This window comes from Budorcas taxicolor, chromosome 6 (genome assembly GCF_023091745.1).
Source record: "Budorcas taxicolor isolate Tak-1 chromosome 6, Takin1.1, whole genome shotgun sequence".
NCBI classification, from domain to species: Eukaryota; Metazoa; Chordata; class Mammalia; order Artiodactyla; family Bovidae; genus Budorcas; species Budorcas taxicolor.
In genome coordinates, this window is record NC_068915.1 from 50,565,139 (window position 1) to 50,591,810 (window position 26,672).

The following is a 26,672-nucleotide window of genomic DNA, read 5'->3' on the forward strand; positions in this document are numbered from 1 at the left end:
ACAGAAGAGCCTGGCGAACTACACTCCATACATAGGGTTGCACAGAGTCGAATGTGACTGAAGTGACTTAGTACACACGCATCACATTCTTAAGTAATAATAGGAAATATTTTTACAACTTGGTACAATCAGCTCTCAACCCTGTAATGGTCTTCTTTACCCGTGTAATTCCAGAGTATATTATAAATACTCTCTGTTTCCTCCCAAAGGTACATAAGTAGTTTAACACTAATAAGAAAATTGAAAAACTAAGTTTTCCAATTTGCAGCAGGATATTTATGCATTAAAAGTAGAGTTCAGTCAAATTGGTTTAATGTGTTCCTATTTTCTAACCATAAAAGTAGCCTCAAGGGGGAAAAACTCTGCATGACATAAACTGTAAATTGCATTTAAGTTTTTTGTTGTTTTGTTTTTGTTTTTTGGTTCTTCTTGAATTGAACTGTGAGATCTATACAAAACATGACAGGATTTAAAAGCCAGGGAAATCTGAAGATGATTGTGAATTTATGTCTGGCATTTACCTTCTAGGGCCTCAGTTTATTCATCTTTTCAGTTTGGTTCTAGACATGCAGTTGAGTCAGGTTTAATGTCAGCTTCAGTTCTGGAGTTTAGTAGAGGAGAAGCAGACAGGAGCAGGAAGGTAGAAGGCACCAGGGAAGGTGAGATCAGCTATATCTGAAGGCAGTTTTAACTCTATAACACTATTTTGAGAGATCAGAATCACCCAGAGTCCTGATGTCCATCCCTAGAACTATTAAATGCACATCTTGGGGTGAAGGTAGAACTAAAATCTTCATTTTTAACAAATGTCTTTTTTTTCTCTCATACTGTAGTTAAAACCCAGTAGTGAGGCATAAAATTAACTGAGTCGATCTTAATGAACACTTTTAAATTAAAGAAGAGAATGGAATGAGATGGGATATATATATATATATTTAAAATATATAAAAATATGTATAATATATATCAAAATATGTTGCACACAGTGAAGAAAAGTATTTTTTATCATGTTTCCCTTTGTGTGTGTGTATGTGTGTGTATGTTTACACATACATACGTAACAGGGATGCAAAATTTATTTCTTACTATTGCTAGTGACTTAAGAAAAACAACCTTGAAGGTGACTACCCCGGAAATTGGAGAAGGAAATGGCAACCCACTCCAATATTCTTGCCTGGAGAACCTCATGGACAGAGGAGCTTGGTGGGCTACAGTCCATGGGGTTGCAAAGAGTCGGATACCACTGAGCAACTACACTTACTGACACTTACCCTGGAAATATCTTACTTAATAGATATTAGTTGATAGATTGGAAATGACCAATAACCCTAACCCTATCTTACTTGATAGATTTCGAAAATGACTACCTACAGCAAAGCAAATTCTAAGATGTTCCTATCCCATCCAATCTGAACATAGGTAAACTCACTTTGTTAAGGAGAAGTCCTTGTAGTATAATAGTACTTCAGATTCTAAAGGATAAAAATTGCCCTTACTTTGAATTTCTTAGTGTCAGATTTTGTTGCTCTGTTAAATAATCTCCCCGTGCCTAATTTTCCATGTCTTTCTTATCTCCAGCCCCTTAGGATCTCTCTCATCTGCTACTGCTCTCAGTTAGGCCTTCCAGCCAATGCGGGAAGTAGCAGCATACCTGAAAAGACAAAACTGTCATCTGGTAGTTTCCAAGATGTCCTTTTTTTGGATTTCCCTCTTCTATTGCTTGCATCTTACAAAATGTGTCCTTAACCCTCCCTGGAATCTTTCTAGAATAAAACCTAATTGATTATGACTCTACCCTGCCATCTTTCAACAGTTCTTCACCACATGCCTTGGTTTGTATATGAGATTGGGAAAAGCAATGAATGACTGAAATTCTTGGTATTGATTCTTGTGGTTGTTCAGTTGCTAAGTTGTTTCTGACTCTTTGCAACCTCATGGACTACAGCTAGCCAGGCTCCTCTGTCCTCCACTATCGCCTGGAGTTTGCTCAAATTCACATCCATTGAGTTGGTGATGCTATTTAACCATCTCATCCTCTGCCACCCTGCTTCTCTTTTTGCCTTCAATCTTTCTCAGCATCAGGATCTTTTCCAGTGAATTGGACTTTCACATCAGGTGGCCAAAGTATTGGAGTTTCAGTTTCAGCATCAGTCCTTCTGATGAATATTCAAGGTTGATTTCTAAATCTGGTAACTGGTGGGTCTGACTGCCACTTTATTGCCTGCTATAAGGAACATCACCATGTTAGCTGTTAAAATGATGACAGTGGCAACAGTTGTAATATTAATAAAGGAAATAATGTGCTCAGGGTTTTACATGGTTTATACCAGCAATTCTCAAAATTTAGTGTGCATCACAATAATTTTTTTTTTTTTTTTGCTCAGCAAACATTTTTTTTTCTTTTTTTCTGGTTTTTTTTTTTTTTAAATTTTAAAATCTTTAATTCTTACATGTGTTCCCAAACATGAACCCCCCTCCCACCTCCCTCCCCATAACATCTCTGTGGGTCATCCCCATGCACCAGCCCCAAGCATGCTGTATCCTGCGTCAGACATAGACTGGCGATTCAATTCTTACATGATAGTATACATGATAGAATGCCATTCTCCCAAATCATCCCACCCTCTCCCTCTCCCTCTGAGTCCAAAAGTCCGTTATACACAGCTGTGTCTTTTTTCCTGTCTTGCATACAGGGTCGTCATTGCCATCTTTCTAAATTTCATATATATGTGTTAGTATACTGTATTGGTGTTTTTCTTTCTGGCTTACTTCACTCTGTATAATCGGCTCCAGTTTCATCCATCTCATCAGAACTGATTCAAATGAATTCTTTTTAACGGCTGAGTAATACTCCATTGTGTATATGTACCACCGCTTTCTTATCCATTCATCTGCTGATGGACATCTAGGTTGTTTCCATGTCCTGGCTATTATAAACAGTACTGCGATGAACATTGGGGTACATGTGTCTCTTTCAATTTTGGTTTCCTCGGTGTGTATGCCCAGCAGTGGGATTGCTGGGTCATAAGGCAGTTCTATTTGCAATTTTTTAAGGAATCTCCACACTGTTCTCCATAGTGGCTGTACTAGTTTGCATTCCCACCAACAGTGTAGGAGGGTTCCCTTTTCTCCACACCCTCTCCAGCATTTATTGCTTGCAGATTTTTGGATCGCAGCCATTCTGACTGGTGTGAAGTGGTACCTCATTGTGGTTTTGATTTGCATTTCTCTGATAATGAGTGATGTTGAGCATCTTTTCATGTGTTTGTTAGCCATCCGTATGTCTTCTTTGGAGAAATGTCTATTTAGTTCTTTGGCCCATTTTTTGATTGGGTCATTTATTTTTCTGGAATTGAGCTGCATAAGTTGCTTGTATATTTTTGAGATTAGTTGTTTGTCAGTTGCTTTATTTGCTATTATTTTCTCCCATTCAGAAGCTCCCCAAACTCCTGAGCAAACATTTTCTGAATGTGAGGATAGAGGGCTTTTGAGTACTGAACAATTTTTCAGATAAGTTCCATGCACTCTGGAGATTAGGATTCATGGATTGTGTAACCTAAATACTAGCTTACTATATTGTAAAGCACTCACAGTTTCCCCCATATTAGAGATTAGGAAATTGAAGCTTATGGGAATTAAGTGTCTTGCCTTAGCTCATAGAGTTTGTAAGTAGTAAAGCTCACGTGAGCAAAGTTAAGGATCCAAGAAATGTTTTTGAAATGCTCTGATATGAGAAATCTTAGGTATCAACTTCAAGCCCAGTGTTTTTTCTAGTTGAAGGAAGAATGCATAAAATACTTATGACTTTAGGAGTGGACGGAGGAGCTTGGTGGGCTACAGTCCACGGGTCACAAAGAGTCGGACACGACTGAGTGACTTTACTTTCACTTTCACTTAGGAGTTTAATCTACTTCCTCAAATTTCTCTTAATCCTTTTGGTATGAAATTCTTAAAATTTACATCAATCATGGAAGATTTTCTTATGACACCAAGTATTTTAATCAGTGTTACTCTGTTATCTGAGGGAGCAACACATTGTCTAGAAGGCAAAACATAAAAACTCTGGCTATCATTACCATGAATATCCATAAATCAATGCACAGAAGTCACAGGACAGAGCAAGATAATTAGTCATGGATGGTTGGTGCAATATTGTTAGGAGAATGACATATTTAGAAGAAAAATAAAGTAAAATAATATGGTGCAACAAATGTTAAATGGAGGAAATGATACTAAAGATGATTTTAAAGGTGATTTGAAGATGATTTTAATGACAGCCTGATAATGCTGTCATTAATGGCATTATATCTGAGAATTTCATAGTCTGAAAAACTAGCAAACTATTGTATAGAAATAAAGTCATGAACAGCAATACACATCTTTAATGATAAAAATAGAGTAATCACTAGTTATATAAAACTAATCATTAATTGAGGAGCAAAATAGGTCATACATGTCTTACAATGGGCATTAGATAACTTCATGGAGATGAATGTTCTAGTGTTTTTAATGACGTGTTGATCATTCCCATGCCTACGTGGGCTAGGGGTGTGCTCAGTCATGTTCATCTCTTTGTGATCCCATGGACTGTAGCCTTCCGGGCTCCACTATCCATGGAATTTTCTGGGCAAGAATACTGGAGTGAGTAGCCATTTCCTACCCCAGAGAATTGATCATTCCCATACTAATTAATAAATAAAACTCTCTTAGTCTTCTTGATTTTGAACAAAACCCCAAGTATGGCTGATTTTAATTACAAATTACTTTCTCTAGAATATATTATAGCTTTTAGAAAAATAACACCCAAGTCATTTGTTTTCCCAAAGTAAAGTGAATGATAAGAAATGCTCATTTTAAGTTTTTCTGTAATCATCTTCAAAATGTAGGCCATCTGCTCCCAAAAGGATTTGGGATATTTTATGATAAAACAAATTTATAATGAGATATTAAAATGGAAATAATACCTCAGAAACCACATACAAGAATAATGAAATGCACCTACCCTGCTTGGGCTTATACACAGATGATGATTGAGTGCTGAGATTCCTGGCAGCCAAAGCACATAGAAATTTAGAATGATTTTTCCATTTTATTTCAGGATTAGAGTGATTTTCAACCCTGCTGACATAGATGCTGAGCTCTATCCCAAAATAATTTTAGGATATGGTCCAAGTATCAGTACTCTTTAGGTGGGGGTAATTTAAATATGTAAGCAGAGCAGAGAACAGCTGACTTGTGTAAAACAAAGCTGAAAGGTTTATTAGACTTTAAGAAAATTACTTTAGTCCCACATGATAGAAAGTGAAGTATGTGCCTTTTCTTTTATACTTGGCTTAAGTGTAACAACAAACTACACATAATCTCCAGTAGAATTCAAATCTGAATGTCTGATTTTCAGCCTAAGGAACCCCTGTCAGAAGTGGCTGAGATAATCAACTTTTTTCTCCTGAGCACTTGTAGGCTTTTAAGTAGGCTGATCTGTGCTAGAATATGATTTTACTAAGCCAGTACTCTTGTGACTATATGAGCAAACCTCAGTGTTTATCAATTTCTCAGGGTTTAATCAAAGCAAAGCTATTGCTTGGTGAGCAAGAGCCAAATTATGGATCATTTAGCCACTGTGTGACTACAGGCAAGTTACTTCCCTGGGTACTGGCTTCTGCATTTACTTCATAGTACTATTGTGAAAATTAGATAAGCTTTGAATGGACACATGGTAAGCAATCAATGAGTGTTAGGGAATATCACTATGCATTTTAAATGCAGACATGTTATCAGCTATATCATTAAGGAGGCTTTGCCTTCTTCCAGTGTGTTCTGGGAAATGTTTGCTACCAATTACTGATTGCCCCCTAGAAAGATTTCTCTTTGCATTGTACAGTTGCAATATGTAAGTTTCTTGCTCAGTAAAGTATCTCTGGCTTACTTCAGGGCTCTCTGTCGAACTAGGTGAAGATAATACATGTTATCTCTAGTTAATTCACAATCTGCCAATATGAGCAGTTGTTAAAAAACCTGAGCTTAAATATTTAAAAAAATGTTTCTCCTAGAATACAAGAGGTAACTTAATTATGTGGTTTGTTATTAGTTTTATTTCTCAATACACAGAATGTAATGAACTTCCCAAACTATGGGTACCAGAAGGTTATAATTTTAGCACCTTTGAAGTGAAAATTAAGATATCAGGGAAGCAACGTCTCCAAAATATCAATGTATATGAAGTGTGAAAAAATAAAAAGATCAGAGACTTGGAAAAGGTCATAAGGTAAAAAAAGAAAGGAATAAAATATTTGTCTTTAGATATGGTGCCCCACGTATCTCCTAAATATGAAATGTAAACAGACTTAGTCAAATAGGAATACTAGTAATAAAATATGATGGTCCTATGATGTTATGGCCTTGTGGACTCGTTTTTTGCTCATGCTTAAAAATGTGCATTTGCTAGAAGCTTAAGAATTTGACCATTTTTCTCAAGGAGATGGTAATTGAAATAAGTTGTTCTTGTGGCATTTAATATTGAAATGATATTTGGCATATATTGGATAATATTGGTATTTTCAAATTACAGCTGAAAATTAAACTCCAGTCAGTATTTCGGACTATCTGCCCTTCTGTATAATTATCACATTTTTAAAGTTTATTTTTTTAATTAGAGAAAAATTGCTTTACAATGTTGTGCTGGTTTCTGCCATGCAACAATGCAAATCAGCCATAATCATACATCTGTCATGTCCCTCTTGAGTCTCCCTCCCTCCCCCGTCCTATACCTCTAGATCATCACAGAGTGCCAGGCTGGGGCCCCTGTATTATACAGCAGCTTCTCACCCGCTATCTATTTAACACATGGTAGTGCATATATGTCTATGCTACTTTCTCCATTCATCCCACTCTCTCCTTCCCCTACTGTGTCCTTTGAGTCCCCATGTTACAATCAAGTTACAAGTATCCTCTTTTCCCTAAAGAACCATGAAATACCAACATGCTTACTTATTATTTATTTGTTGAATTTATTTTCTGCTTTCCTTCTGAAAAGTTAAAGTTTTAATAGAAAGAATTCATCTTCCTAGAAAGTTTTTTCAATACACAAGTGTAAAACAAAGAAGTAAAACAGTAGTAGACAACAGACAATATCTACAAATATGGTAACTCCAGTTAGGCACCATCAGTATTTATTTATTAACTTTCTCCAGTGTAGATGAAGCTATTCTCAAAAATCAAGACATTCACTATCTTCTTTTATGCTAGCATAATGGGAAGAATTTGTTTCTTCCAAGTTTATGGAATTTTTAAAAAAATATCTTTTATCAGCTCCATAAATTTTTGGCCCATGGAAAAAATTTTGAGCTCAATTTACCATTATAATGTATAGGACACTCTACAATGTACTCTAAGATTGGATTTCCATTGTATCCTTTAAATGGAGAGATTATAATTTATATTTACAGAAGTTGAATCCCAGCTCAGAAGAACTAAGTCAGTAGCCCAAACCTGTTCAAATTATAGTTGACATCAGGAAAATAAATTCTGATTTCCTGATTTGGAAGTCTGTGAATTTCTTCAAATACAGTATTAAGTAATATGATAAGAGAAGACTGAAATGCAAATCTGAAGTAGTTTTCCCCATATGAATGGTGGACAGAGACCTAATCCTTTCAATTTGGTTTTATTTGGTATTAGCACTTTCACTGTATTAAAAGAATAATAAATGTGAAAATAAGGCTATAAAGATGATTTTCAACATTTTTACAGTTTTTAGACCTTTCAGCATAAAATACATAATAATATATTTGAATCCTTTATAAAATAAATACAGTTATTAGAATCACATGCTGGTTCTCTATGCTCTACAGGTGGAGTGATACAGGAATGGAACACCAAATTAAATTTGAATGATGACTAACTTCTTTTATAAATGTGAAATGTAGGCCCAGCTGCTTTACTTCTCTTTTTTTCCCATCATACCTCAGGCTCCATGGCCCATTACATGTTTCTTATTGCTGCTATAACAAATTACTAAAATTGAATGGCTTAAAGCTATAGCAATTTTTGATGACAGAAATTCAAAATAGGTCTCTCTGGACTAAAATCAAAGTGAGACAATATTTATGCTGGAGTTTTAGGGGAAAATATGCTCCCTTCTTTACCTTTAATATCTTCTAGAGGCCACCAGCATTTCTTAACTTGTGGCCCCTTCCTCTGTCTTCAAAGTTTGAGAAGATGAGTATAGATCTTACATTGCATAACTCTGACTTCCTTTTCCACCTTCCCTTTCTCCTTTTAAGGAAGATTAGATTCATTAGTACCATCTTTCTAGATTCCATATATATATACATAAATGTGTATATATATATATGTTAATATATGATATTTGTTTTTTCTCTTTCTGACTTACTTCACTCTATAATAGGCTCCAGGTTCATCCACCTCATTAGAACTGACTGAAATGCTTTCCTTTCTATGGCTGAGTAGTGTTCCACTATATATATATGTATTATATATATATACACACTGCAACTTCTTTATTCATCTATCGGTGGACATCTAGGTTGCTTCCGTGTTCTAGCTATTATTGTAAATAGAGCTGCAGTGAACACTGGAGTACATGTGTATATTTCAACTATGGTTCTCTTAGGATATATGCCCAGTAGTGGGATTATTGGGTCATATTGTAGTTTTAGTCCTAGTTTTTCAAGGAATCTCCAGACTGTCATCCACAGTGGCAATATCAATTTACATTCCCAACAACAGAGCAGGAAGGCTCCCTTTTTTCCACACCCTCTTCAGCATTTATTGTTTGTAAATGTGTAGGGCAGTAATGGAGACACAAACATACAGAACAGTCTTATCTACACAGTGAGGGAAGGAGAGGGCGGGACAAATGGAGGGGGTAGTGTGGAAACACTTACACTGCCATATGTACATAGATAGCAAAAGGGAATTTGCTGTATGACTCAGGGAGCTCATACCACTACTCTGTTGCCACCCAGAGGGGTGGGGTGAGATGGGGTGGGAGGTGGGAAGGAGGTTCAAGAGGGAGGGGGAATATATATACCTATGGCTGATTTATGTTGATGTATGGTGGAAACCAATACAACATTGTAAAATAATTTCCTTCAATTAAAAATAAAGTGAATGTCGCTCAGTTGTGTCCGACTCTTTGCGACCCCACGGACTGTATAGTCCATGGAATTCTCCAGGCCAGAATACTGGAGTGGGTAGCCTTTCTTTTCTCCAGGAGATCTTCCCAACCCAGGGATTGAACCTAGGTCTCTTGCATTGAAGGCAGATTCTTTACCAGCTAAGCTACAAGGGAAGCCCTCAATTAAAAATAAATAAATTTTTAAAAAAAGAAACCTGTGATTACATTGGGCCCACTTAGATAATCCAAAATAATATCCCTATTTTAATATCGGTTGATCAGTGAACTTAATCTATCTGCAATCTAAAATTCCTCTTTTGCATGTAAATTCACCAATTCACAGGTTCCAAGGATTAGGATATGTGTATCATCAGAGTCTACTTTTCTGCCCTCTAAGTCCACTTTCACTCATTTTTCTGGAGTTATTTGACTTCCATTGAGGAATGAAAACAAGCATATCTGGGCATTGAATACATTTTTTAGGGGCTCTTGTAACTTTTCTTTTAAACAAAGTACAAAGAAAATAAAACAAGTAAGCCAGCAGAGATGGCAGAGGTATGGGTTCATGTGGGTAGCAGGAGTTTCATGTGGGTAGCAGAAGATTCAACTTGAGTTAGGTTTCAACTCAGTTCACTAATTAAATGCTTAAGTAAAACTTCAGAGCCGTATTCCATTTGTCTATCTTGATTTCTGTCAGACACTTAAATCCATTCAGACCAGGAAAAGCTACTTAAGGACACAGACCTTCATTCTGTAGAATATGAAAACATAATGTTTTTAAAATCTATGTAGCTTCCCAAACAAGTTTTACCAGGTGCAGTTTCGATGTAATGTCTAAGATAGAAAAGGAAAAAAAAGAGAAAAAAAAATCTGGAGCATCTGTTTGAGTGTATCCTAAAATGCAAGTTCATTTTCATTCATTTCAGAATGAGCGAATTGATTCAGGTGTTTATGAGGCAGACTCCTGTCTGTGCTTCTAAACTTCTATGTATTTTGTGTGCATGACTGTTAAGTCACTTCAGTTGTGTCCAACTCTTTGTGACCTTGTGAACTGTAGCCTGCCAGTCTTCTCTGTCCATGGAATTCTCCTGGCAAAAATACTGGATTGGGTTGCCATGCCATCCTCCAGGGGATCTTCTCCACCCAGGGATCAAACCCACATCTCCTGCATCTCCTGAATTGCAGGTGGATTCTTTACCACTAGCGCCACCTGGAAAGCCCCTATGTATTTTAGGAGGTAGCTTTTAAAAGTTTTTTTTTTTTTCCTTGTTGCTGTTGTTTATTTGTTCAGTGTTAATATTTTAGTAGTCGGAAACCTGGACAGTTCTTTAGGAGTTCCAGTTGGTTCTTCAGCATTGCTCCCTTGAACTGCTGCAGTCTAACTCCAACTGTGTAGTTTAAGACACAGGTTTTTATCAACCACATTCAGCACTTGTGGAACTCCATGGGTATGTAGAATAGTCATGCAAAGCAACTGAGAGGTTTGTGAACTGAGCTTTTGATGATTATCACAATAGCAAAAAGGAAAAAAGAAACCTTTGCTTGTATTCTGTGAGTGCTTTTGTACGATTATTCTACACTTGCCCAGCTGAGCTTAATGCCTAAATTTGCAGCATGTAGATTTTTCGGCGCAGTGGCAAGCACAAAGCAAGTGCTTAATAAGCTTTTGTTGAATTGAGTATCATTGCAAAGATAGTCTTTTTCTCATTAGCTGCCTGTCAATATTCTCTTTTCCTAAATAGGACTCCCTCTGCCTTCCTGTTTCTCTGTGCATGTAAACATAGAAACTTACAAGGGACTGTGTAGGGTCTCAAAGGAATTGGGAGGTGAAATCCAATCAACGGCCCAGCATGTTTTCACCACTCAATTTCATACCAACCTTGCTAACCTCTGCTATTTAAAGCATACCTTTAAGAGATGAATGAGATCTCACAGTCTCTAGCACACAGTAGGAACTCTAGTATTTTTTTTTTCACTTGAACTTTTTTGGGGGGGCAAATCAAAGAAGAATTCACAAAAGAGGTGTTTCAGAGGATAAGGAACATTTAGACAAGCTTATTTCATGGTGCTGACATTCCAGAGAAAGTCTTTACTTTTTAAAAACACCTTTCACAAAGATGTTAAGTCATTTTTGTAGCTTTTCATTAAGATAATTGACTAAAGTGTTTTGTTATTATACATATGTTTGTTCATGATTCTCGGTTCATGAGTAAATACATTCCAAATTGCTTTCATGTTTTGAAGATCATGCAGTGTACTAAGGAATTTCTTAAAGGGTGAAAAAGAGTAGTTTAAAAGCGCACATTTCAGCCATTTATTGAGTTATTGAACAAACCTATCTTCTTATAGTTTCAAAGAATTAAGGAACTAGAAAGAATGTTAAATATCATTTGCTAAAACTCTTTCCTTTTAAAGTTGAAGATGCTAAAACTGAAAGATTAATCTTTCCACCAGATTTTACACTTAGTATCAGAGGAAGTACTGGACTCCATGTCTGCTGATTCTCTACTTCAGAGTTACATGTAAAAAAGACAATAAATATTAAAACAAGCTAACAAATGGCAATTTAATATAAACTATTTTCAAGGCACTGTCATTGAAACAGATATAATTGATACACACTGTTTATGAGGACTTTATGCACTGGTTAAAAAATATACAGTAACTTTTAAAATGTTAATACAACAGAAAAGTATTTTTTACATTTCAATATGATTAAAAATTTAACAACAGCATTTTATGAATCAGGAAAATTATATGAAATTCAATTTCCTGTTTTAATCAATAAAGTATTATTGGAAGCCAGCCATTCTTACTCATTTATGTATCTTCGACAGTTGTTTTTTCAGGACAATGTCAAAATGAGTAGTTGTGACAAAGACCCATGACCTACAAAGCCTAAAATATTCATTTTCTGTCCCTTCATAGAAAAAGTTTGCCAATTTCTCAACCAGGCTTAACAGAAGCCAGCAAAAAGAGAAAAAAAAAATAGATCAAACAATGTGTCCACAATACAAAGGACCCACAATTTGTGTTTTAGAGCACAGTGTCTTATTTAGAAGTTTTAAGAAAATAATATTTGCCTTTGGCCACCTCATGCGAAGAGTTGACTCATTGGAAAAGACTCATGCTGGGAGGGATTGGGGGCAGGAGGAGAAGAGGACGACAGAGGATGAGATGGCTGGATGGCATCACGGACTTGATGGACGTGAGTCTGAGTGAACTCCGGGAGTTGGTGATGGACAGGGAGGCCTGGCGTGCTGCGATTCATGCGGTCACAAAGTGTTGGACATGACTGAGCAACTGAACTGATATTACTAAAACTTTTAGGCTTTTGTCTCTTCTGTTTTCTGATATTTTTCACTAAAAAAATATGAGACAAACTTATTTTTAGATTAGAGTAGTTCAATTGCAGTAGCTTGAATATTAAGTTCATTATTTTTTTCTCATTTTCAAAATCAGAATATCCATATGACCCATGCATGAGGAAAAGTGACAACACAAGTGAAATGAATAACTACAATGTTAACATTATCATTATTGTTCTTTTGCATTATTGTGGAGAAGGAAATGGCAACCCACTCTGGTATTCTTTCCTGGAGAATCACATGGACAGAAGAGCCTGGCAAGCCCTGGTCCATGATTTCGCAGAGTTGGACATGACTGAGCAAAATCACTTCACACTTGTGATCTAGAATTATTAAGCATAACCTACATTCTTAGTTACTGCAGAAAAAATATATACAACAATGTCAAATATGTAACTGCATGCAAGTCAGAAGAAATACAATTATTTAACTTCTCCTTCCTCAAATAAATGACAACCCACTCCAGTATTCTTGCCTGGAGAATCCCATGGATGGAGGAGCTTGGTGGGCTACAGTCCACAGGTTGCAAAGAGTTGGACACGACTGAGAGACTTCACTTTCTTTCACTTTCCCCAAATAAGTGTTTTAATTAACCAACCCAAATGTTTCAACATGTTTCTTTTTACTACCCTTTCCTCTGTTATTGACTTGAAGGAAAGAAAGGCAATTTGAAGTACAGAAGAACCTTAAGATGTTAGCAAAGGAAGATGCCCCTAAAAAGTTAAAAGACCTCATTAAAGTTTGTTTGAAGATTCTGCCAGACATATTTCAACTAATGCACTATGGAATCTTAGATACGTTTGTTCAGTAGCCACTGACACTGGTTGAAAATGTTTGCAGATTAATCAAGTACCTGTTCTTTTGCAAAGAAAGATCTCACAGTTTTAGTTAGTTTTAAAATAAAAAGCAAAAGTAGCACTCCTTTTAATTTAGCAATGTTCTGCTCCATGGCTGTTTCAGTGCTTAATGACTGACAAAGAGTCATTAGAAGTCTGTTTGATGGACATAACTAAGTGAATTGGAAAAAATAGAAAAGCCTTTTCAGCCCATTCAGACGTAATTGATGTGACTGAGACAGTTGTATGTGAGTTCCAGATAAGAAGACGATTTATGGAGAAACTATTGAAACTAAAAAGGAAGGTACATATTTAAAGTTCCCAATAAAGTTGTCTGTGAGACACAGAACAGCATCCAACAGGGAAAGAGATTTAACCTGTAGTTCTTTCTAGAGTCATTTTTTGGGTTCTATCCTCTTGCAAATGAAATCCCCAAAAAGGTCGTGTCACTAGGTTGATCGACTCCAAGGGGAAAGTTTCTCTACTGTTAACCTGATGCCGTGTTTTCTCTTTTACTGTAAGCATTATGTATAATAGGATATTCCTAAAGTTCAACTCTTTTCTTTCCCTTTCCAAAAATTAGCCACTGCTCTATTAGAGAACACAATCCATTATTAGTGTGAAGATTATAACTTAGAGGATTTTGTTAATGCAAGTGGAAGATCAATATTTTTAACTGTGTCTGATTATGAGACAATATTTATTTATGATGTGAATGTTATGTTTTAAACATTTTAACAATTAAAAATGGAACAATACATTTTTATTATTATTTTCATATTTTGTGAATATGCATCTGGTCTTTATTGGTTTTCTTAGAAACTATAAATGAACTTTGTGACAAAGGTTTTTTTTTTTAATAAGTAGCACCTGGAGATGTAATGCCAATAACTGAATTCTGAAAACAGAATAACATATTACTGTTAATTTCAAAATGAAATTTCCTCAAAAGTGCATAGTATTTATAGTGTATGCTATTATGTCAGTACTTTCCAAAAAAGGAGGGCAGTTATATAGTTCTCTAAAATTAAAAAAAAAATTAAATGAATCTGCAAGATAGAAAAATAAGACAGTTGGACAATTTGACATAAACTTTCTAGGCTTCCCTGGTGACTCAGATAGAAGAGAATCCACCTGTTGTACATGAGACCCTGGTTCAATCTCTGGGTCTGGAAGATCTCCTAGAGAAGGGAATGGCTACCCTCTCCAGTATTCTTGCCTAGAGCATGCCATGGACAGAGGAGTCTTGTGGGCTACAGTCTGTGGGGTCGCAGAGTGTTGGACACGACTGAGTGACTAACACTTTCACTTTCTATATATTTTTTTAAAAAGCTTTTTAGAAAATTGTCCCAGTCCTCTAATGAATTTGAAATGTATGAACTTAATCTGAATAAAGCAGGATGAGATCTGGCTTCTACTCCATATGTGAAGTAAACTGGGGATTGTGATATCTTCTTATGTGACCTCCAGAAACCTGCTAGGTTTGCCTAGGTTTAGAGGAAAACAACAGAATGGGAAAGACTAGAGATCTCTTCAAGAAAATTAGAGATATCAAGGGAACATTTCATGCAAAGATGGGCTCGATAAAGGACAGAAATGGTATGGACCTAACAGAAGCAGAAGATATTAAGAAGAGGTGGCAAAAATACACAGAAAAACTGTACAAAAAAGATCTTCAAGACCAAGATAATCACGATGGTGTGATCACTCACCTAGAGCCAGACATCCTGGAGTGTGAAGTCAAGTGGGCCTTAGAAAGCATCACTACGAACAAAGCTAGTGGAGGTGATGGAATTCCAGTGGAGCTATTTCAAATGCCAAAAGATGATGCTGTGAAAGTGCTGCACTCAATATGCCAGCAAATTTGGAAAACTCAGCAGTGGCCCCAGGAGTGGAAAAGGTCAGTTTTCATTCCAATTCCAAAGAAAGGCAATGCCAAAGAATGCTCAAACTACAGCACAATTGCACTCATCTCACATGCTAGTAAAGTAATGCTCAAAATTCTCCAAGCCAGGCTTCAGCAATACATGAACCGTGTACTCCCTGGTTCAAGCTGGTTTTAGAAAAGGCAGAGGAACGAGGGATCAAATTGCCAACATCTGCTGGATCATGGAAAAAGCAAGAGAGTTCCAGAAAAACATCTATTTCTGCTTTATTGACTATGCCAAAGCCTTTGACTACGTGGATCATAATCAACTGTGGAAAATTCTGGAAGAGATGGGAATACCAGATCACCTGACCTGCCTCTTGAGAAATCTGTATGCAGGTCAGGAAGCAACAGTTAGAACTGGACATGGAACAACAGACTGGTTCCAAATAGGAAAAGGAGTACGTCAAGGCTGTATATTGTCACCCTGCTTATTTAACTTCTATGCAGAGTACATCATGAGACACGCTGGGCTGGAAGAAACAAGCTGGAACCAAGATTGCCGGGAGAAATATCAATAAGCTCAGATATGCAGATGATACCACCCTTATGGCAGAAAGTGAAGAGGAGCTAAAAAGCCTCTTGATGAAAGTGAAAGAGGAGAGTGAAAAAGTTGGCTTAAAGCTCAACATTCAGAAAACGAATATCATGGCATCTGGTCCCATCACTTCATGTGAAATAGATGGGAAAACAGTGGAAACGGTGTCAGACTTTATTTTTTTGGGCTCCCAAATCACTGCAGATGGTGATTGCAGCCATGAAATTCAAAGATGCTTACTCCTTGGAAGGAAAGTTATGACCAACCTAGATAGCATATTCAAAAGCAGAGACATTACTTTGCCAACAAAGGTCCATCTAGTCAAGGCTATGGTTTTTCCAGTGGTCATGTATCAATGTGAGAGTTGGACTGTGAAGAAAGTTGAGTGCTGAGAAATCGATGCTTTTGAACTGTGGTGTTGGAGAAGACTCCTGAGAGTCCCTTGGACTGCAAGGAGATCCAACCAGTCCATTCTAAAGGATATCAGCCCTGGGTGTTCTTTGGAAGGAATGACGCTAAAGCTGAAACTCCAGTACAGAGTTGACTCATTGAAAAAGACTCTGATGCTGGGAGGGATTGGGAGCAGGAGGAAAAGGGGACAACAGAGGATGAGATGGCTGGATGGCATCACTGACTCGATGGACATGAGTTTGAGTGAACTCCAGGAGTTGGTGATGGACAGGGAGGCCTGGAGTGATGCGATTCATGGGATCTCAAAGACATGACTGAGCGACTGAACTGAACTGAACTGAACTGACGTTTACTGTTTGGTAATTCACATTTGCAATTGTAGAGATGAAATTTTATAAAAAAGAAGAATGAATCAAATGTTCATCCCCTTTTCCTGTCACGCGTGCTTCACACCTTGCAATATTGTCATTAGAATGCAGGCCTTATTTCTGTCGTCTACACATATCCTAAATCCTCTCATCATCTAAGCAAAGTGTCTTTTTCTTGATACCAAGTTTACCTATATACCATTTTAACTACTGTTCATGTTTTCCAAATTTAAAAGAATCCAAAATATTAATAGGCAAATGTATGTATGAAATATGTTACAATGTGTATACCCCAAGCACCCAACTTTATCCTTATTTGCTATTTTGTCCTTTCAAGATTTTTGTTGTTGTTCAGTCACTCAGTTGCATTTGATTCTTTGCAGTCCCATGGACTGCAGCAAGCCAGGCTTCCCTGTCCTTTACCAACACCAAGAGGTTGCTCAAACTCATGCCCATTGAGTCAGTGATGCCATCCAACCATCTCTACCTCTGTTGTCCCCTTCTTCTCCTGCCTTCTATCTTTCCTAGCATCAGGGTCTTTTCTGGTGAGTTGGCTGTTCACATCAGATAACCAATATATTGGAGCTTCAGCTAGGTTAATTTTATTTGTGGAAATGATCATGGCAATCACATGTTCCTCATCTTGGGTGCATCAGAATTCCCACTGAGGAGAGAAGGGTAAGAAGAGACAGGTATACTTATATACTCCACAGCATGAGGGCAAGGACAGAAGGGAGAGGACCTCTCCATTCATGCCTGTGTCCACTTCCCATGTGACCTCTAGATTTTAAAATAGCAAGTGAATAAAGTTATATAAAGAATGGATTAGGATAATATGAAAAAAAGACTGATTCCCAGTCTATAGTAGTTTAAATCAAAGTCAATTATAATACATTTCCATCAGTTGGGGCCTAGAATGAGTATCAGAGTATATCCCCTGCCCCAGGGATTGGATATTATCCAAAGTAACCTTTAAAAAAATTGTTTATTTATTTTTGGCTGGGCTTCGTCTTTATGCAGTGCAGGCTTTTTCTTTAGTTATGACAAGCAGGTACTACTTCCTAGTTGCCATGGATGGGCTTCTCATTGGGGTGGCTTCTCTTGTTGCAGAGCATGGGCCCTGGGGGATGCAGGCTTCAGGAGGTGTGGCTCGGTCCTCTAGAGTGTGGGCTCTATAGCTGTGGTGCCCGGGCTTAGCTGCTTTGCAGCATGTGGCATCTTCCTGTATCAGGGGATGAACCCATGTTTCTGCATTGGCAGGCAGATTCTTTACTACTAAGCTGTAGGGAAGCCCCAGAGTTACCTTTGAATATATTTTTGTCTTCAAGTGAAAGTCTCCAGTGTGTCATAATGGAAACAAAAATTTATTCATGAATGTCACTCTTGAATAATTAAACTTATAGATGTTCCTGCTCAGTAAATGATTGGATTCAAATATTTTTTTGAAAAATGTGGGTGTTATTTGTGTACCTATTTGTTTCACAAATAACCTGCATTTAGAAAAACAAAAATCAGTGCATGAATAGGAGACTTAGGTTTGAGATTTCACATGGATTTTTAAAATTATATTTAGAAACTTTGTAAATTATTGGACCAACTCTTTATTTTCTTAGGAAAAAAAAAAAACTTAAAACATAACAGGAGATAGTTCTCATTATATATCTGTGGCCTGAGGTATAATACCTTTTATAGTATATGTCTTTGAGGGAGCTTAAGGCTCTTTGTAGAAGCTATCTCATTATTTCTCAGAGAATTTGAATTAGTAAGGGATAGGTATTATTTTCTGCATTTTACTGACCCTGAGCCCAAGACTCAAGAGCCAGAGGTCAGCTAACTTTTCTGAGGTCAATAGGGAATCCATAAGGTTGCTTGGAACAGAATATTTTTTTTATTTTTCTGTTGTTTCTAATATATATATATATATATATATTCTCATTAAACATACACACAGGGACCATGCATGCAATTCCCCAACAAGTTTTAGTGTTTGCCTTGCCTTTGTGATTTAAATTTTATTTCTCTATTAATTCTAGTTAGTTTACTTCTAGTCTCTGATTTCTTTCGTTTTGGACAACTTTATATTATTAGGCATATTTTTTGCTTGCCATTTTTGCTGGCATCTTCAACTACTTTACCTAAAGCATTTGTTTCAATAATAAGAAAGACAAAAAAAAAAACGATAAAGGTTTTGCATAAAACGTATTCCTTTTAACTGCCACCCGACATCTCTCTTATACCATACCATTTTAAAAATTAGAAGCCTACACCCACTCTCTCCATGTCTCCTTATGTTTACAAGTGGGTCTTTTACTTCCTCTGGCTTAATCTCCTAGAGTTGTTCCCCAGAGTTTAGAGGTTTTGTAACAAAAATGACCCCCTAATGGATGAATCCAAAGGACTTATAGTAATCACTATTCTTCTCACTATCTCTGATGCTTTTGATCACATAAGATTTTATTTGCTTTCCAGAAATTACCAGCTTCCTTGGTTTCTGAGTCTCAAAAGTGAATTGGTTTTCTTATTAGTCCTATATTTTATTCTTTGCCCCTGTTTCCAAATATGAAGTCTGTAGTGAGCCCTCAAATATATATTATCTACCAAAATTATTTTAGAGATTTCAGTCCAGAAACCCCTTCTTTGCAATGCCTGCCTGAATTCATAAGCAAGTTTCATGGAATTTTTTGGGGGGGGGGGCATGCCTCTACATTGTTGGAAATTTAATCGTGTTATATTGTTGGCTCTTTTATATACCTATAAGATTTTGAGTTTTTTAAATATACAGAATTATTGTTGGAACATCCTTGAAACCCTGAGATACAATGGGACATAACAAATGTAGGTATAATGACTAGATCCAGTCAGCCACACAAGTTTGCTCAGTAATGGCCTTGCTAAGCATTCTTATTGCTGTTTCCCCATTCTTTCTTTCCTTCTTTTTATAATTTTTTATTGGAGTATAGTTGCTTTACAATGTTTTGTTAGTTTCTGCTGTACATCAAAGTGAATCAGCTATACATATACATATGCCCCCTCTATTTTGGACTTCCTTTCCAATTAGGTCACCACAGAGGGACCTAATTAAACTTAAAAGCTTTCGCACAGTAAAAGAAACCATAACCAAGACAAAAAGACAATCCCTTCTCTTTTTTAGCATAGTCCTCTGCCTTCAACATTTCTTCCTCCTACTCTTTTGTAGGGAATGCTCAGACCATGTCTTTAATCTCACCCCTTTAATTAGGTCATTTATTTGCCTAATAAAAATCTTTGATTTCCACCCTCTCTTGTTTATAATTATCACACACATACCACTCACAATTTTTGTAAAAACTTTCTTGGAGACTTCGTCTTTTAAGATTTTTTTTTTAAAATGTGGACCATTTTTAAAGTCTTTATTGAATGTGTTACAATATTGCTTTTGTTTTATGTTCTGTTTTCTTTGGCCAGGAGGCATGTGGGATCTTAGCACCTTGACCAGGGATCAAACCCGCAGTCCCTGGGTGGGAAGGCAAAGTCTTAACCCCTGGACTGCCAGGGAAGTCTCTTGGAGACTTCTTTCTTGCATTACTTACTTAGTTTTCAAGCACATCTTCATTGTTTCAAAACACTGGGAAACTGACACGCTTCCTCAAGCTCTTCTGCTGTTTCCTGTTTTGCATAGAGAACAAGTTTGCCTTTGCAAGACATGTCATTTGTCACCCTAGACAGAAAAGTCGAAAGCTCAAACACCTCAGGTCACTAGATATCTTCATACCATACGTTTGCATCTCAAAATGAAACCATGCTTCTGTGACTTTCCAGGGAAATTCTATGAATACTTAAAGGACCATCTGGCTTCCTGAAGCAGTTCGACTTTCTGACCAAATATTCAATTGTAGGATTTCACCTTCCTCTCTCTGCCTTTCATCACCCTGAGAAATATTAGAAATTGCTGATACCCAGTTCCACCCTGAATGTTGATTCATTGGGTTTAAGTTGAGGCCAGATATTGGCACTGTATTTTCTCACAAGTATTCTGGATGTTTCTAAGACACATCTAAGTTTAGGAGTAACTTTAAGCCCTCTAAGCCACTCTACTTATTAGTCATTAGCAAATTCATTATCTCTGTCACAGTTAACACAATGCTTACATTTCTGGTTTAGTCAATATATCTCTGGTATGTAAATAATACGTATTCTGTGTCATAACTTCTGCCATAAAGCCTATCTTCTCAATAGACCCAACCCATGGTGAAGGATGGTGTGTAAATACTTGTTTGTCTCCCTAACTGCCTGCCTATCTGTCTACTTTGTTATCTAAATCTATAATACATGTCTGATTTATTACTGGAATTAAAACTTAGTTCTTGCATTAATGGGTTCTCTTTCAGAATTCAGGTATCTGTACTAATTTGGTTCACATTACCAACTTAAACAGTTTGCCACATATTTTTATTTATTTAAAATTATCAAAGTAGAATTTAAGAGATAGTAATGTAATGTTTATATTGTATGTAGAACTCTATTGGAATTTTTTAAAATGCAGATAAAAATGATAGTGCATTTTATGATCCATTGGGTAACATTTTTTATTTCAGATTTTATTATGTCATTTTTTCATTCATTTAGATATGATTTTAAATGAAAAAGCTTTTTTATGCAAAAAGGAAGTATTAATGGATCTGAGCATTTTCTAATATATATATTCATCTTAGTATCTTAAAATTACAACACTTTCATTCTATCATTAAACTTAATATGTAACCTACAGTAATTCATGGGGATTAAAATATTCACAATTAAAATAGGGTACAGAATCTAGAAAGTAAAATGCACAGATTCATAGAAAATATTATATAATGCATGATAGAAAAAAGTGCTTTGACTTTTTATTGTAAACAGAGCCTATCTTCTCTCTGTGATATTCTAGTATTAACTTTTAGTAGAACCAGCATTTAAGCACAGATTAACACTTTCATTCAAACATCATTTTCTTTTTATATCAAAAAGAATTGTTTTCTCTCATAATTTCTTATTTCTCTTTGTCAATCTATTAGCATAATTTACCTATTTCTGTGTTCATTTTGAACTTTCTCCTTGCATTAGTAGACTGATTCTAAACTACTTGAGAATCATTAAAATAGAATTAAAAAGCTTTTGACCCTCTTTTATTTTTAACATGATTTTCTTAATCCATTGCTATGTCTTGAAGTGATAATATATTTTCATGACCCATAGCACTATTTCCTAAATTTAGCATTGTCATTGAAATTTTATTGTTCAGTATTATTTGCTAAGTGGCTTCTATGTGCAAAGCAATTTGGGTTTAAGAGACTATCATTAATTCCATTTCCGAGGTGATACTGAACATAATTCACAGAGGGTTTGCAGTCAGTTGGGAGTGATAAATGGAAAAAAAGAAAAAAAATATGCACACATAAGATAAAGCATGGTAAATGCAAATACAAATATGAAAGCTATTGATTTCATATTTATTAAGAAATGGGGTAAAATATCATAATTATACTACTCTAAAGCAATGTGAGAAATAATAGTGAAAAAAGAAAAATGTTTCTAGAGATTTTGTTGCTAGTAAATTGTGGTCCATGGTGTGTATGATGTTTATCCTAGTAATATTTTGTAATTGTTTTAAAATACTGCAGTCCCGATTCAGGGAAACATTATAAAGAAGAGAACATGCTTTAAATGTTTCCAATAGAATTCAGAATTTCTTAAAGTTTGATTTTGAATTAAATGGAAAAGTGGATTTTATAAAGACTATACATTCTAATAAGTACATTGAAGGAGAGGTACTTGGTTAGAAATATGAACAATAGACAATATTCCTGACCAGTCTTCTATCTGAGACAAAATAAAGGGAAGTTTTGTGGAAGCATGTGTTTGTCTCTAGTAAGACCAGTTTATAAATTTTGGGGGAAATGTCACAGATCTTCTTAGCCTTCCCATTAAGAGCCTATGGTATGTAGCTTAGACTTAACATTTTAAAAATTTTACTGGTTCTAATTGTGATGGGTGATTTGTACTACTAGTATGCAAATGTAAAAGTGCAAAAAAGGTTCTTTCTCACTATTCTGGCAATATTAGTTTTATCTTTATATTAGAAAAAAACAATCTGAGTTATAAGTTCAAAAATCTGTACATTAATGTCACTTTCAAGTCATATAAGAAGGTAATGAATACAATTTGCCAAGAATAATATGAAAGAGATATTATAGAACCTTTTATATTGGTTCTACCCCAAAATATTATGTGTACATATATCCCTGACAGTGTATGGCATTAATTTGTTCCCTTAATGAGCCTAAAATATTTGTTTTATTATGTAGTTATGATAACCTTGAAAATCCATATATAGTAAACATTCTGTTCAGCCAACATTAATAACATATTATATTGTGATATCCAATGGGTAATATTTGCAGTACTTTAAATACTACTTGAAGATGGTATATGATGTTACTTTTTTTTTAGCAAATTGTGAGTTAGTTGTAGTAAAAACACATAGAATTAAACTTTTCTAGTTTATTTTCAATTCCCTGGTTAATGAAACTCTTGTCTATTATTTCAATACTAGCCTTATACTTTAAGGGTCAGTAGGTAATATTTTTAATATGAATGAGTTAAGAAATGTATTCCAATCTGTTAGCACTTCATCCAAATTCTTATTTATCAGCTGCACCTTTAATAGTTGAAGTCAATTCCCAGAACACTTGATTTTAAACCATCTGCTGTAAGGACAAATTATTTAAAAATGGTCTTTTTATGATGGATTAGTTCTATATTTATGGCTTTCCAAAATCACTGACCCTTGTTTTTATAAGGAGTCTGTTTGTGAAAAAGATATTTGAAGTGAAGACTTCAGAATAGAAAAGTAGTGACTGTGTGGAAGTACCATATCAAATTTAAATGTGTGTTTCAGTAACATTGCTGTTTTCTTATCTCTGTTACAGAAAGGAATATTCAGTTCTTCCATAATAAAATCTAAGCTCTATGTTTTGCCTCAGAAAACAGAGTTAAGCAAATAAATTTCAGCATTATCATATTAACTATTCTGTATTGAATTAGTTGTCAGTCGACCTTAATGTATGTAATTTATGTATTTTTTAAATAAGATCATTTACAATCTTATACCTTAGTGACATTCAGAATCTTTTCTCTTACAGCCATTTCGTAGAGTGACGTTTTCTGTTGTGAGTCAGCCTCAGGACCCACATCAGGGGTCACTGCAGAGTTGCTATGACAGCGGGCTGGAGGAGTCAGAAACACCAAGCAGTAAGAGTTCATCAGGGCCAAGACTGGGTGCCCTTCCACTCCCAGAGGACAACTATGAAAGGACCACGCCGGATGGCAGTGTTGGTGAGGCAGAGCATATGGAAAATGGTAGGGGCAAACACAACATCCACACACATAATCACGCTAGTGAGCCGTAATAAGTAGACTCTTGAAGGTCAGTCTAAAATCAAAATAAAATAGCTGACACCAAGCCTGTTTTCTTTGAAATAATCAATATTTGCTAAAGTATAGAAATGCCAAATAAAAGAACATAATTCTCTAGATTAAATTCACTGAACTTGCTCCATCATTTTAAACCAGCCTGTCAGAAATAAACACCTTTGCCAATAAATCAGAGTAGTACCTGTTATGGGAAAAACTAAACTAGTATAATACCTAAACTATAGCCACTGAGAAAGGTCTTGTGTCACTGTTTTCTTCTATTCATTTTTGTCATGCAACTATTTCTTCAATTGTTTAATTGTCCAGTCTTGGTAAAAGGAAATGACAATAAACACACCTGGCTCTGTTCTTTCGTCTTCTAGGTATTTAGAAAAGCATTTTCAAACCTCTCCTTGTCAAGTGATAACCGAAATGGAGTCAAAGGAGGAGAACAGTATCATATTATTCTCCAAAATAGACTGTAAATGCTATTAGAACTCCCCTTTCATTTAATTATAAGGTTTCTCTCTCTCTTTTTTTTTTTTTTTTTGGCAAGGGAAAGGGAGGAAGGAAGATTATAGTACTCTATATTCTTATCCTGTTGTGAGATGGTTCTCATAATTACCACTATCAGCCTGTGTACACTTTCCTTTAAGTTACAATGTTAGATTGCAAGTAGTGCTTATGATACTTATCACATTTGTTTCTGTTTCCAAAGGTTGTAAGTAAATCCCTGAAGAATAGATTTATGTCAAATAATGGAGTGGTGAAGTTCTTGCTAACTTTACTATTTCACATATAAGAAGAAATTTGGTTATATGCAGAGAGAGGAAGAGGAATCACACACATTTTTACCTCTAGTGAAACCGTGAAGTGAATTTATGTCTTTCACCATTCCATCCCCCAAGTGAAATAAGAAATTTTAACTTTTTGTTATATACCAGTTTCTTGAGTGACAATATGTAAATAGAACCTATTATTGTGGGAAAAAGTCTTTTTTTCTGGAGGCTTATGTATGAATACTAAATCCAGCATTAGAGAGTAATATATTATATATAACTCCAGATAAAATTATTGCTAAACTAAGTCATGTAAAATAGTTATTTTTCCACATTGTTATCTAGCTAAGTTGATATGATATCAGGGTCTGCTGATTGAAATCCTTCTTGATTAATTATTCAGATATTAAATGGCATTTTGCCTTATGGCTATAAAGGCATGCTTATCTGTGTGTATGGTGGTGTGTGCTTATGTGGATGGGAGTTTGATATGGTTTTTAAGAATTTTTTAGATTCTTTAAAATGCAATTTTAAATACAATTTTGATATATATGAACTGCAATGCTGATGAATGTATATTTAAGGCAAATATGTTTGAAATCTTTGTACAAAAGTAAAAATTAAAGTAAAAATGCCTCAAAATGTTTTATATATACACACACATACACATACACACTCTCCAGGAAGGCAGGATTCATTTACTTTTAAGGGCTTTACTATATCTGTATTACCTTTCGATGATATCGTATAATTTTATATGTATTTTTAAAAGTACTTTTCTCACAACAGACAGTATAATTAAGTCTTTATTTTTGGGGTGTCAACTATCATTGGCATTACAGTCATATTTTAATGTCATTTTCTCTTTTCTGAGTTTAAGGAATTCAGTGCCATTAAAATAAGAAAGAAATAATGAATAATAATCATATTATATATGACAAATACACAGTGGTTACTTTTTAGGAAACATACATATCTTGGAAAACTTAAAAGATGAGCTTGTTAAGAGGCTAGCAAGTTGACTGAGAAACATTTCTCAAAGACTTTTAGTTATTATTTATAACTATGTTTTCAGTCTTGTCAACAGCCAAGGAACATAATCATGTAACTGCTTTTTCCTGATTTTATGTGACTGACACTTGAAATTTGGAGTTTATATAACCATTTGTCATCTGCTCAGTGTGATTCATGTTAGCCCTGATCTATAGGTAATGACAGAGGAGATGTGATTCACTTTGGGTGATCCAAATGTAGCAGTTGACATTTAAGAGCTCCGTTGTGTTCGTTTTCAGACTATTATCTAGTCGTAAAGTGTAGTTGTATTGCTTGAGTTCTGGTAGTTTCATCTTCAATATTAATGGATCATTCTGACATAAATAGAATTGGAATTGAAACCTGTCAAATATTCATTTGTCACATTTAATTGGAATCCAGGTAATCTGCAGTGTTTTGCTTGGTTAGGTTTTAATCAGGATTTGTATTGGATTTTACATGAAAATACCATTTTGGATGCTGTCCTAGTTCCTAACTATTATTACCTCAAACATTTTGAATTTTAACCTATAAGAATTTTAACTTATTAGAAACAATGCTGTTATAACTAATTCCTTGGATTAACTTTCATTGTAAAGTTTAGGAGATAATTTCCAGTGCAGTAACTTCATAATATTCCAGTGTGATGATGGAAACTGGGTATAAGTTGGTACAGCTAATGATAAAAATAGTCACAGATGCTGTAGTAAGGAAATAACCAAGATACAGGAAAATTTCAGTACATGGATAGTGAAATACACTCATGTTTTACTAAAGCTTTTATCTCTGCCTTTTATACTTTAGCAAAACAAAATTTTATTAAGGGCTTATAGGTTAGTTCTC

At 35.4% G+C, this 26,672-nt stretch overlaps 1 protein-coding gene across 1 annotated transcript in view; it reads left to right on the plus strand.

Moving 5' to 3' along the window:
* Positions 1-26,672, plus strand: part of PCDH7 (protocadherin 7) — a 464,614-nt gene that overhangs the window by 198,901 nt on the left and 239,041 nt on the right. Inside the window, exon 2 of the mRNA XM_052642270.1 lies at positions 23,748-23,964. Within this exon, the coding sequence (XP_052498230.1) occupies positions 23,748-23,964 (217 nt within the window). The remainder of the gene's footprint in view (positions 1-23,747; positions 23,965-26,672) is intronic.